This window comes from Antechinus flavipes, chromosome 1 (assembly GCF_016432865.1).
Source record: "Antechinus flavipes isolate AdamAnt ecotype Samford, QLD, Australia chromosome 1, AdamAnt_v2, whole genome shotgun sequence".
Lineage (NCBI taxonomy): Eukaryota > Metazoa > Chordata > Mammalia > Dasyuromorphia > Dasyuridae > Antechinus > Antechinus flavipes.
The window spans coordinates 584,284,811-584,298,912 of record NC_067398.1 but is presented as its reverse complement, the minus strand read 5'-3'; the positions used below and the strand labels follow the sequence as shown (position 1 = coordinate 584,298,912).

General features: G+C 32.9%; 1 protein-coding gene across 2 annotated transcripts in view; it reads right to left on the bottom strand.

Moving 5' to 3' along the window:
• Positions 1–14,102, bottom strand: part of VPS13B (vacuolar protein sorting 13 homolog B) — a 1,012,351-nt gene that overhangs the window by 867,203 nt on the left and 131,046 nt on the right. For both annotated transcript variants that reach the window (XM_051970918.1, XM_051970917.1), the window contains 2 exons: positions 12,949–13,143; positions 3,270–3,394 (listed from right to left, as the gene is read on the bottom strand). In XM_051970918.1, coding sequence (XP_051826878.1) covers positions 3,270–3,394; positions 12,949–13,143 — 320 coding nt within the window. The remainder of the gene's footprint in view (positions 1–3,269; positions 3,395–12,948; positions 13,144–14,102) is intronic.

The following is a 14,102-nucleotide window of genomic DNA, read 5'->3' as shown; positions in this document are numbered from 1 at the left end:
AATTTCTAAATATTAAAATCAGTGAGTTTGTTAACTTATATTAAAATAATTTTTATGCACATCAATGAATATTAATTCCAGAAAAATGGAAATTTAAGAAAGAAAAAAATTAATTTACTTTTAATGTTAGCCAATCATTCATAGATACAAACTAACCAATAATTTTTTTTTGGGGGAGGAGAATTACAATCATTAGCTAAGACTATGCAGAAAGAAAAAAAATACAACCCAAATGTAGTATCATACATAAATTAGCAGTATACTACAATTATTATTTTGTGACCAAAAAAAAAGAAGGCTATTTTAATGATTTATGTCAGAAATAAAGTTGAGATTTTCACTGCTAACTCAAAACATACTACCTAAGGGATTCCATAGCAGTCCATAAAATGTCTTTGTTTTTAAAAGCTATTGCCTGTGGTATATTTTTTCTCTCAAGAAATAGAAGAACATATGTAGCATCAGATGTGTGTACTTTAAGAAACTCTGGAATGTGAAATCTAAAAATCCAAATAAAGCAGGTGGTATAATTTGGGAGAGAAGTGGGAAAAGGGTAGGCCCCCAACAAGAATGATTTGGAATTTAATGACATTACCAGGCTACCTTACAGAACTAATTCTCACTCGCTGCATGACTTCAATGAAGCTTTCAGTTCTCGTGCTGATTTCGATTTATCCCAAGTGCTATTTGATGTGTTTCATCTGGTGTTTTATTCACTTCAAACTACACTTCATTTAACTGAGTTGTTATATCATTATTTTCTATCTCTTATTTTCAAAATAAAAGTGTTTTGTTAACATATTAAATTGTTGCAATAATATTGGGGAAAAACAGGCTTTAAAGGACATTTAAGAGCAATAGGTTTATAAAATAAAGATTAAAATATTATTAAAATAATCATGAGGTACACTCATCTATGGAAATAATAATCAAATAATCAAAATCAGAATCAAAAGGACTTTTCAAACTTGAAAGACTAATTTTTAATTTATTCTATTAAGTTTTCAAAGATTTTATGGAAGAACATTAGTAATCAATTCCTTAAACAAAGAATTATATTCCCTTGCTTATTCCCTTTATAGCACTTTAAAGGTGGCAAAACATTATGCATTTTCCCATTTCTGTCTCATACAAATAATAAAGTTTAATTTTTAAATCCTCGGACAATGATTATTACATATAAATATTCCATTTTTAAGATAAATAGCCTCAAAGAATATTTCAGTTTAAAACACCACCACCAATATGTATTTAGAAAATTAATGCCAGTGCCTTGAGATCATTATATATGTATGTGACAGAATATTTAGTGTAGCTAATGAGTATACTTACTGAGTACCTACTTTAGAACATGCTTATTTATTTCTGGATAAACAGTACATGTGGAAAGATCAAGAGGTAACATTGGATTCATATGAAATATAGTATGTATATTCAAAGATACAATTTAAAAAAGTAAAATTAGTCTCCACCCTACCTAATGAAAAACATATGCCGATTAGTGATAGTGTGTAAAATAAAACACTTCAAGAGAGATTAAACATATCAAAATGTACAAAGACTGATATATTTTGGTAAAATAAAAATTGGAAAGAGGGCAACCACTTACCAAAGTATAAAAACAATTCATAACATTAGGTCTAACAGTTAATTTATGAAATTTTTATAGAACTCGTATCAGTAAAGAATAGAAATTTCTTAGAAAAGATAATATGTGGATTCCACTAAATCAGGCTACTTCAAAAATATTATATGCTCAGTTGTTCATTATTACATTAAATTAGTTTCCCATCAGAATACAGTACTTAAAAAAAAATGGATAGCGCTTGAAAAATTAGCATTACTTTACATCAAACATAATGAAATAAATGATAAGCCAATACTTGGGTGATGTATTTCTTATGAATAAAAAAGTTCATTCATTAAGAGTATGAAACAAAGAGAACTAATTCTTCAAACATATCATATATGAAACAAAAAATATATAGCAAATTTATACTTACATGCTCTTGAAGCATGTCACAATTTATAATTACATCCATACATATACAAAGGAATCCATCACAAGGAAAAAGATAAAAAAATTTTATATACAGAAAAATACCAGAGCTTATTAATATCTCAAACACAAATTTTCAAATTATGAAAAATCCCCTTCAAGTTATATTAATAATAGATATATCATTCCAAAAATAATTTAAAGTGATAATGAACCAAACATGTTAGAATTACTCTGCATACTAATACTATCAAAGCTATATGGTTATATAATCAGTGAATAAATTACAAAAGAAATAAGTCACTGGGTTTCTAATGTCAACTAGTGGGTTCTATATCTTAGAAATAAGTATCTTCTAAAAAATATAACCAAGAATGAGAAATAGTCCACTCTGAAAGAGAAACATCTTTTTTTAAGTTTCTTTTAAGCATTCTATAAAAGTCAGGCACAAAAAGTAGTGTCAAATTGATATTTGTCAAATATCAATTCTAATCCTACCAATAGGAATCATTTATCCAAAAATTTCACTTAGTAATGAATATGCTTGAAAGTTAAAAGGATGTTTTGAGATTCTTAAAAGAAAAGATATAATTTACACAAATTTCCCTGTGAAGTGATATTTCTTAAACTTAACAGTATATTTGACCAGCAGGATGAATACAGAGAGGCTTGGAGAGATGGTGGACTGATGCTACATGGACTGATGCTAAGTGAGATGAGCAGAACCAGGAGATCATTATACACTTCGACAACGATATTCTATGAGGATGTATTCTGATGGAAGTTGATTTCTATGACAAAGAGACCTAACTGAGTTTCAATGGATAAATGATGGACAGAAACAGCTACACCCAAAGAAGGAACACTGGGAAACGAATGTGAACTATTTGCATTTTTGATTTTCTTCCCAAGTTATTTTTACCTTCTGAATCCAATTCTCCCTGTGCAACAGGAGAACTGTTCGGTTCTGCAAATATGTATTGTATTTAGGATATACTGCTACATATCTAACATATATAGGACTGCTTGCCAACTTGGGGAGGGGGTGGAGGGAGGGAGGGGAAAAATCGAAACATAAGCGAGTGCAAGGGATAATGTTGTAAAAAATTACCCTGGCATGGACTCTGTCAATATAAAGTTATTATTAAATAAAATTAAATTAAAATAAAAAAAAAAAAGCAACAGTATATTTGTTTTTCAAAGCAAAGGGAAAAAAGAAAATAAGCCATCTCTTTCTAAACATTACACATTTTTAACAAATAATACTTACCAATACATGGGGAGTTTTAGCAGTTTTCCATAAATAGCAATGCTAAAAGAAGGAATAAGTGGAACAGGTAAGCAGTATGTTCCTTTACAATCCAGCGAGGTCAATCCTGCCTGAAAACCAAATATCTGAAACAAAAATAAAAAATCCAAATGTTCATGGAAACAAAAATTTTAAGCACAGGATGATGCTTCAACTTTCTGCAAATCAATTGCATATTAAATATTTTTCAATGCTTGATTCATCTCCCAAATCATCAAGTATTTCCTTCTTAATAAACTTGATAATTTACTCAAAGCAAAAATTATGAGGTTTTAAATCAGACAATACATTTACCATTTACATAACCCCAAACTACTCCTTGTAAATATTTGTTTTGATCTTATGATTTATTTTTACAAATAGGTGCCACAGCTTTAACCACACATCAATTTCCATTTTAAATGTTTTCTATCTTTCTACTAAAACATATGAATCATTCATTCTATGTCTTTGATTATATTTTGCATTTCATGTCAAATATATGAGTTATTACTAATCTTGTTTACAATTAAAGCAAATCTGGACAAATCTTTCAGGGGGTATATAAAACAAAAGCTTTGTCTTTCATTTCTATTTCTTTCATCTAAATCATAGCATAACATAAAAATATTGAATTTTGTTTTCACTTTTCTTTTCAATTAATTGTAGGGTTATTAAGCTCTTCCAACAAACTCAGCAAATTCCACAAAGGGAGCCTTCAATATGTTTACACTTAAAACTAACAGATCACACTAAAAATATTTTAAACCATTTTAAGCCATTAAATTTAATGGCAGTCCAGAACGTTATTTTGACTTTTTAGAAAAAAAAAACAAGACAATGTAGTATTTTAAGCAAAACATTTAAATGAATTAAACCCTCATATTTCTTTTCCAATTATCTCAAATAACATAGAAGATAAAACATTTCACAATTTTTAAAAATGAACACACAATTATAGAACACTGATTTACTGCTTCAATATTATTTTTAAAATAGTATAGCTAGGTCCTTATCTTTAATTTATTATTTATAATTCATTCAATATAAAAAGCATGTAAATCCCACTATTACTAATGATTAACTGAAATTTTGCACTAAAATACACACACACCTTAACTTGTTTAACTGTCAAACAATTTTCTAAACCACTATTTTTAGTAAACACAGTAACCTATCTCTTGTTTACAACCACCTTTACTATGTCTTTTTAGAAAATCAGTAAAATTGAAAAATTTCCAAAACTCATAGTTCCATATTCTTTCTTCCAGAAATCACTATTTCAGGAAAAGAAATTTGTCTATGGAAACAATATTTTTAAAATATTTTTTCAAGAAAAAAAATATGTTTTTAAAAAATATATCAATTAATGGGTGGGATTGGGGCAGCATGGCCTTGCCAAATAACTATAGAAATATTTTCTTACGAAACTTATCTTAACAAAAGTGAGAGTATTATTCCTTCATATAACTCCCCACCTCCCAAAAAAAAGAAAGTGTGATATTCAAATTGATTAATTTAAGAAACTCATTTCATTATCTAATCTCCGGAAGGTTACTTCTTAACAAAATGTTCACTTCTTCACAATGCTCTTTATTAATTCAAATTTCCAGTTCAATTCAGTAAATATTTATTAAAAAGGAATGATTCCTAAGTGCTAAAATTATCTTGTTCCTCCCCCAAAAGAAAAAATTCCATTAGACACCATACTATATTTAGTAATACTTCTTATATGCTAAGTGAGTTATCCATATCACATGACTGTTTTTTAACACTAGAAACTTTTTACCAAGGATCTCATATCATGCAAAATTCAATTATTTCATAAAATACCTCTATCTATTTGTGGATATTATAAAAATAATTGAAAGACTGGAGGAAAAAATATCCCTTTATCTCACAGACTTGCAAAAAATATTGTTACGTTATTTGCACACCACAGATATTCTGAGATTAAGGTTTGTTTTTTTTTTTTAATTTTATTTTAAAAAATCTAGCTTTCAAGAGGATCAGCTAACAAGTATAAAAGACAAAACAATAACAATTTTTGATGAAAATATCTTAAGACATTTAATATGGAATTTTACTAGACAAAATATTCCATATATTACTTAGGAAGAATATTTCACCACTACTCTCCCCCAATTTTTTAAAATTACAAACTATTTATAAATAAATAATAAATCTACAAAGATATTGTACAAGCCAGAGGAAATCTCAGAAGTCTGATTCATCAGTATAAAGAGAAGCTTCCAGGGACAATCACAAATACTTATCAATAAGTATTCTGCATTGTATAATCTTAGAAAACTGCTGGGGTCACTAACTCACCTAGAGTCACAAATAAGAGCTCTAAGCCAGTCTAAGACTAAACCTCTTTCTCCATGTCATGCTGCTTCTAATGTAAAATTAAAAATCTATAAATCCAGTCCATGAGGTAATGGCTCAGGTTAACCAACACAGATTCTGCGAGTTGTGAATTTGCCAACAGTTCAATAAGTCCACAACTGTTCAATCTATAAAAAAGGAAATTAGAGGGGGTGATCATCCACTAATGTTTTTTCATATACACAAAAACTGAACAAGCACTAAACATCTCTTTTAAATAGGGACTATTCAGTCAAAAATTAAGCCTAGAAAAGACAAAATTACTTATTCAAGTTTTAGCTAATAATAATTTATCATTTCTAAGCCGTCACTGTTTATAAAGCTTGTTAAATTGACACTTCCAATAAATAAGAGTTCAATATCATCTTAAATCGAAAGAAAAGGCAAGATAATACAGTAAAATGGAAAAAGAACTCATAAGATTTAAGTTCAAATTCCAGCAATAACTCAGTGAAACTGTGTGACCTTGTACCATTTACTTCTCTAAATAAATCTCTCTGTGAAAGAGACAGACAGGCAAAGACAGAAACAGAAAGAGAGAAAAACCTACTTGTTCTACTGATCTTACAGTTAGAAAAATACTATAACCTGCAAAGATCTATGGAAATCTAACTTTCCATTAGCAGAGATCTGAATAAATCATCAGAAATTGTGAAAATCTAGTAAAGAGAAATCTATTAATTGAATAAATGCATCATTCAGTTGTGTTGACTCCTATTTTTATCTAAAAATAATATTATTTGTCATACAGGATGGCTGTTGAGAAAGTGTAACAAAGGTTATCACAGTGATATCAGAAATAAAAAACATTAACAAAAATATTTTTAAAAATAAACTCTTTGAAAACAAAAAAGACCTACATAAGAAAAACAGATTGACAGAAAAATAAGTCAAAAATGTAGTTGAAATAATTTTACAGAAAGTAAATCATTTTAAATCTATCAAGAAAGCAACACGATCATCAGAATGGAAACACAAGACACTAGACAAAACTCTAAACATGAAAACATTCCAAAAAAAAGAAGCATTACAATGAAGAAAGCTATATACAGTATGAAACATACTAAAAGCAGATACAGCATGAACAATGAAATCAGAGACAATTCCACAGCACATGATGAAAAAGTTAAGAAGGTGAAATGACCCTTGCAGAACATTTCTCCCTCTGAGTTTCCTTAGCTTGAATGATCTCTCTGGCCTCTAGGACCTCCTCATCAGTCAGTTCTTTCTAGAATTTCCATTTTAAGCAGAGTGTCTAATCTGGCTGCACTTATTCCTTCATTCTTCTTGCCAGCTCTCTCTGACTTTCTCTAGCATATTTCCTGGAAGGGTGCTTCCTCCCATTCCCTCCTACCCAAAATTTTGGAGCTTCCTTTTAGGTGTTGTCTTCCTCCACTATAATGTAGGCAACTTGAAGGAAGGGACTACTTTTCTTCTGGTGGTATCTCTGCACTCACCTGCTTCAAAACTCATGGAATTCAGCATTTGATGTATTTCAGGTAAGAAAAAAATGCTTCGGCACAGAACAGCTTGCTCACTACTCACAGCACAAGGCTGTTTTCTTGATTAAGCAATTGGGGTATAAGGCTGGCCAGTGTGCAGCTGTCACTGGGGTTGCCCTGGGCACAGGCAGCTCCTCCCCAGGGAAGTCAGAGGATGCAGGCTGGAGCCCACAGTGCTGAGGTTGAGGGCGCTAGCAGGCAGGTCATAGGGCAGTGCTTGCAGGACAATGCAGCTGCCACAGGACTGGAATAGGCATGGAACAGCTAGTGTGCTCAGGAGGAAAGGTAGCCAGCATAGCAGCATAGCAGGAGCAAGAAGCTGCAAGAGCCCAGCTGGAAGGACCCAGGACTCCTGGCCAGCCCCAAGCCCGAAGGAATAGCCAGAACCCTGGTTGTGGAGGGCCACAATGGTTCCACAGCTTCTGCCTCCACATTCAGGCCCTTCTTCCCTTTCCATCAGGGAAGCTTGGACAGTGTGGGGTGGGAGGGAGAATAAAAAGGTCATGGTTCCTCTCAGAAAATGAACTGGATCAAGAAAGGAGGAGAGATAGGCTGAGCTGGGTGAGCTTGTTTCCACAATTGGAAGCCCTACTTGCCCTTCTGAGGAATTGGGCGAGGAAAGACAGTTAGTTGCTGACTGGTGATGTGCTCCTTATGGGAAAAATTCATTTAATATTTGTCATTTTCACCACTCATGGTGCCTTCTGAAACTAATTAATGACAAATACCTAAGTACCACTGTATTTGTATTCCCAGCACTTATTATGATGTTTGGCATACCACAAGTGCTATTAAATATACTTATTCTCCTCCTCCTCTTGTCTACATACCAACCTATACTCCATATCTAATCAAGTGATATATTTATAGCGTGGGTCAAATCATAGCATTCCCCTCTTTTATGGCCCCTATTGTCTGTAGGGACAAATATAAACTCTTGTCTAATTTTTAAAGTCTTTTCCAATTTGACCCTAATCTACTACATTATAATCTTAGTGTCTTCCTAACTCTATAGACTAGTTAAACGCTCTCTTTGCTTCTTCACACATGGAATTCCAAGTCTCATATCTGTCTCTTGGTTCTGGCTACCTCAATGTCTACATTCACATCTCCCTTCCACCTCTTAAAATTCTTTGATACCTTCAAAAGTCTGGTCAGGGATATTTTCTGCATGACACTTTCCCACTGGATTAGACATGGTCTTTGACCTTTGATGACAAAATTAGGAACAATGAATAGTAGTTGCAAAGATACAAATGTAGGATAAGATAATCAGGCAAAATTTATCATATAGTGTCATGAGTTCAAATGTTGGGTTCTTGTTCTTCTCAAAATATCATAAAAGTTCTCTCTGGGTGCCTTCCCTGGATTCAGGATTTTGTCGGACACCAAAATGTGGTGAGCTTTTTCTTCTCAAAACTCAGCCAGGTGATAAAAATTCAGATCTTTTATTATCTCCAATATAGCCCAGTTAGCTTAGAGGCCTATCTCTCTGCTTGGTTCCAAGAGCTCTTGCCGCTTTGTCCTTTGCTTCTGCCTCTGCTTTCTTTAGCCTCCAGAGCCAGCACAGAGATGGAATGACTCTCTTGTTTCCTTCACTTGGGGCTCGGCTAGCTTTCTGGTGAGTCTTTCAGACCAGCTTGGTCTCAGTGGGGGGCGTGCAGGAGCCCAGCCACCTACCACAGTGGTGTGAGATGAAGATGAATCTGGTTGTCCACTGAACTCTTGACTCATTGCTTCTTCCTCTGAAAACTCTTCTTCCGCCACCAGCCAGCCAAGTGGAAAATATTCTGCCTTGCCGTGGAGAGAAGGCTTCTGGTGTAATTCCGCTGAAATCTGACCGAGAGCCTCTGTCTGTTTCTTTTATCCAAGAGGGAGGAATTGTGGGATACGAGAGAGAGGGATTATGGGTTTTCTCCCATAGTGCTCTCTGGCCCAAAGAGCTTCAAGGGAGGTGTGAACACAAAGGTGTAAACACAAGCATTGTACTAATTAGTTCTACTTAGTACCTTGTTTCAGGTTCTGGCCAAAATCTTCTTGTAAGATTAGATCAACTCTAATTAGTTAGCAGTTTGTAAGGATTCCAACAATATAGGACAAGAAAATCTGTCTAATGTTAAGAACTATTGAAAACATGGATTAAGTCAGCTTAAAAATTGTAAGCTCACAGGAGATTTTAAAGCAGATGATTCCTGGCCACTTTTCAGTAATGTTGTAGCAATGAATCATGATTTAGGTATGAAATAGAATTAGCTAGTTTCTGAGATCCTATCTAGCATTTTTTAAAAATGAGTAAGAAGACTTCTCAGAGTACAGAATAATATTCATTAAAAATAACTTTTATTTAAATTCAAGAGTTATCTGTTATTTCATCAGCATATATGTATCTCAAAAAATATATATATATATAATTGGCTATCATAAACTTAGTCATAAGCAGCTGATCAAAAAGCAGTGAATTGGAAGTGTGAAACTTCTTTATCCTCTTAATGATAACCAAAAACATGCAAATTGATGAAAGTTCACTTTCTACTTTTTTCTAGTAAATACACAATTGGGCATATTTCGACATTAATTACTTCTTGCAAACTTTCATAGAATTTTAAAAGTTGAAAAGGCTATCAATAACCCAACCATGCCACACAGACATATTATTTCTGTTTGAAAATTTCAAATGAGAGGTCATCCCTTACCTACCAAAGCCTTTCATTCACGAAAAATCAAAACAAAGCTAAAAAATGGAGCAATCCTTCATGTATGTTTCATAGCCATATATTGGGAAGAAAACCTATATGGCAACTATCAAAAGTAAAAAGCATCATAAATGACACTTAGCAAAATATTAAAAAGGGGGAGATATGAGGTTTGCAGGTCCATAACTATCACAGGAAAAACATTAGGACAATAGAAACCATTGGCTCTGCATGCAAACAAGAAGCAATGATCAAAATGCTGAAATAGTCAAAGCAGTTATAATTAGCAAAAATTGCAGTGCTATCCACAAAATCCAGCACAGATAACTATTAGTAAGTACAAAAACTTGTGATGATTCTTATATGATCAATCAAAAGTTAAGTTTTCAAAAATGTTATATTTATATATCTATATATATAAATGAAATATATACATATATGTATTCAATAAAAAAATACAAATGTATTCAAGATACAACTGCATATGGAGACAGTGAGAATCTAGAAGATGAGCCTTACTCATATTAATACTTTCTTTGTACCTTATAATCAATTCCAATCTGTAGTAATAACTTATTAATGTAAAATTTTTATTTTTCTAAAGCATTTTCCTTAAAACTTTGGTGTAGACAGCACAAATATCATTTTCTGTGAAACAAGGAAACAGGTTCTTAGAAGTTAACTGACTTACAGATAATTTCATAATCAATTAATAAGCAATTTTTTTTAATGCCTGATATATTCTATTCACTGGACAATGAGGACAATAACATCAAGATCTAGAAAACTTATAAAAGCTGAGGTCTCCTAACTCCAATTCCAACGTTCTGTTTATTCTACCTCATTCATTCTGACCTCTTGAGAGAACATTATGAAAACAGAGGCAATGCACTATAAGTATTTGGTAACTGCCCAGGATCTCTCACAGAACTCTGAGACATAGTGACAGGAGCTTAAGAATGTTTAAAAAATGAATGAGCCCTTGGTTTCAATGATTTTGATCATTGTAATATCCAGGGTAGCTTTCTGGAGTTCTTAGTCTTTAGTGGAGGAGGCAGGAGAACCATTAGGATGGTCAAAGATGGAATGCCTATCTTCCAGTCCTTAGCCCTTAATCAAATCTGAATTTGACTCAAAAATGAATTTTACCATGATCAAATGAGATAATAACTTTAAAGTGCTTAGTACAATGCTTGACACAAAACATTATATAAATGTTGGTTATCATTATATTTTTAAATGAATAACTAGTATCTTTATAGAGAAAAGCATAATATCTACATATAAATGAACATAAAATTTTAACTATATCCACTAGAAAGGGATAATGATGATAATGATGACAAAGATGCAACAATAATACAATAACTGCTAGCATTTATATAGTGCAAAGCACTTCACAAATACTATTTCATTTTATTCTCACAAGAACTTTAAGTGGTAAATGCTATTTTTCTTCCCAATTTATGGACAAGGAAACAAAGATACACACATGTCAAGTGACTTACTCAAAATTACACAACTAGTGTGTCTTAGGCCAGATTTGAACTCAGGTCCTCCTAATTCCAGGCTCATTGTTCTCTCCATTATGTTACCTAGCTATTTCTTTGAATGACATAGTCATGCTTTTAGTCATCCGCATTCAAAACCCTGAGTCACTCTTTATCCCTCTCTTTTCCTTCATTCCACTTATCTAATTAGTTGGGAAGTCACCAAAACATTTCTCACAGTCTTTCTCTCAGCTCATTTCCCCACCACTCTAGTACTGGCCTCAAATGGACAGACCCTTTAAGAAGGAAGGGGAAAAGAAGAGAAAGGAAAGCGGGGAAACACAGAGAGAGACAGGGAAACACAGACAAAGACAAAGACAAGCAGAAACAGAAAGACAGACTAAGAGTTAGGAGGAGGAAAAGGAGAATGGAAAGAAAAGAGAGTCATGGAAGGACAGACAGAGAAAGACAGCATTTATAAAAAGAAAATGCAAGGAAAAAAAATAGTCCATTTGGTTAAGGAGCTTACACTCTAATAGGATAAAAGCACACATAAATAGGAACCAAAAAGCCAAAGAGCAAAGGGACAGTGGGTAGGTATTTCCTCAAATGGAGGTTAAGTAGGAATTAAACAATGAAAACAAAGGACCACAAAGGTAAATGTATCTCCAGAGTAAAAAGACAGCTGGGTAAGAGTTAACAAGTCTAATAAAGAGCACTTGGAAAAAGCCTGATTTCTTTCTGCTTCCCCTCAACCCTTTCCAAAAAGATCTATTAATCATCAGAATCATCACACCTTTTTTGTTTGTTTTGGGAACAGTGGAATTAGGGTGGTTTAGAACATTCAAACTGCACAATTCACAGACTGTAGAGCCACAGGCTCCCCTCTGAAAAACATGTAAACTGTGTTATTGTAATATCATTAATTCATATACACCTGAGAAGACCAACTCTAGAATTCTCTTTCTAATGAATGGCTTATTTTCATTATATCAATTTAATAAAGCACTAAAATATATAAAGTGAATCAATAAAGATGTGATCTATTTGTGCAGTCTCCTAATCTTTTGGTAATTTACCTGAAGTTTAGAGCTTCCAAGTAGTTTTTTTCAGTTTACTGTTTGTTTTTACAATTTCCTCCTCACATAAAACTGGTATTTCCTTGGGTATACACTGTCTCTACTTAATACATCTGTGTTTGCTTAGCAAATAAATTCAAGTGTTGAGCAATAAATGTATCTTTTTATGCACCTGCACTGGGATCGATTATTTTATAAAAGGATTGTAATAGGGAAAAGATTGGCCAACAGTGTCCACCCTCAATAACAATTCTTTTACAATCTGACTTAAAAGGATTACAGAAAGATTATACTTTTCCATTAAGAAATTTAACATCCATTAAATGAAGGAAGAGATGGCTGAAAAGTAAAATTCATTGGCCTTCAAGTAAAAAGTCTGAGCTCCAGGTAAGTTTTTCACTGAAAGTTCACACAAACACATTACATAATTTATATTAAAGGACTATTTTGTACTTCTATGAATAGTTTAACTACAGAATGGTAAAATAGTAGAGGTTCACATTTCTTACCTTAAGGTAGCAGTGTGCATAGCAGTTATGAAGCAGGTTATCAGAAGGCTGGCTAAGGCTACTGACCACATGTACCAATTGTTCGGCATACATAGGCATAGAATGTTCCAAATTAATTTTATCAACAAGTATCTGAATAGAAGGCAAAGGCCGTAACGGTTGGAAGTTTGTGGCATTCATGAAGTTGCTCGAGTTCTAAAAAAATTTTTTAAAAGAAGCATATACAGCTCAATTTATATTTCAGACCCATAGCAGTTAGTCAGTAAACATTATTAAGTGCCTGCTATATCTCATGTACATAGAATAGGTACAGGGAACGTACGCATGCAGGCGCACACACACACACACACACACACACTTTTAAAAGGTGGGAAGGCAAAATATTATGGTCCCTGCCCTGAAGGAGCTCACAACCTTATTTTCATGAATCAGTGATTCAAAGGAAGCCTTTAGATAACTTCAACTTACAGCACTATCAAATCAATATAAAATTAAATCAAGGCACTGTGATAGTCAAAAGCTTACTGAACTTAAATCAGATGATTTGGGTTTTAGTCTTGGTTCTCCTTTTATTATTGTTGATTTGTTCTCACTTTCATCTGACTTCATGGACCCTATTTGGGGTTTTCTTGGCAGGATAGTACAGTGATTTACATTTCCTTTACAGATGAGAAAACTGAAGAAGAGTTAAGTAACTTGCTCAAAGTCATACAACTAAGATGTGTTTGAGGACAGATTTGAACCCCAGGAAGATAAGTTTTTCTGATTTAGATCAGGCACTCTAACTCTAATCACTCTAATCCTAGTTGCCCCTTACTCTGCTATTATGTATCAAAATGGTGGTAGAAATGATAGAATTATTATTATTATCCTCATTTTAGAGATGAGGAAATGAAGACTCAGGGCAGTTAAATGAGTTGCCTTTTGGCTCTGAAGCCATATATCAAAAAAGGCAACTTATTTAAAGTGACGAGTCTCAATTTCCTCAAATATAAAAATAAGGCTACAATTACAATTCCATCATCTGTTAGGGGGTGCAGAAATCCCTTTATACACTTGTAGAATATTATATTAGAATCATTACAGAAGACACACAGCCTTTGGTCAATACTATAGGGTACTTTAAAGAAGGAGTCAAACTGACTGTAATAGGT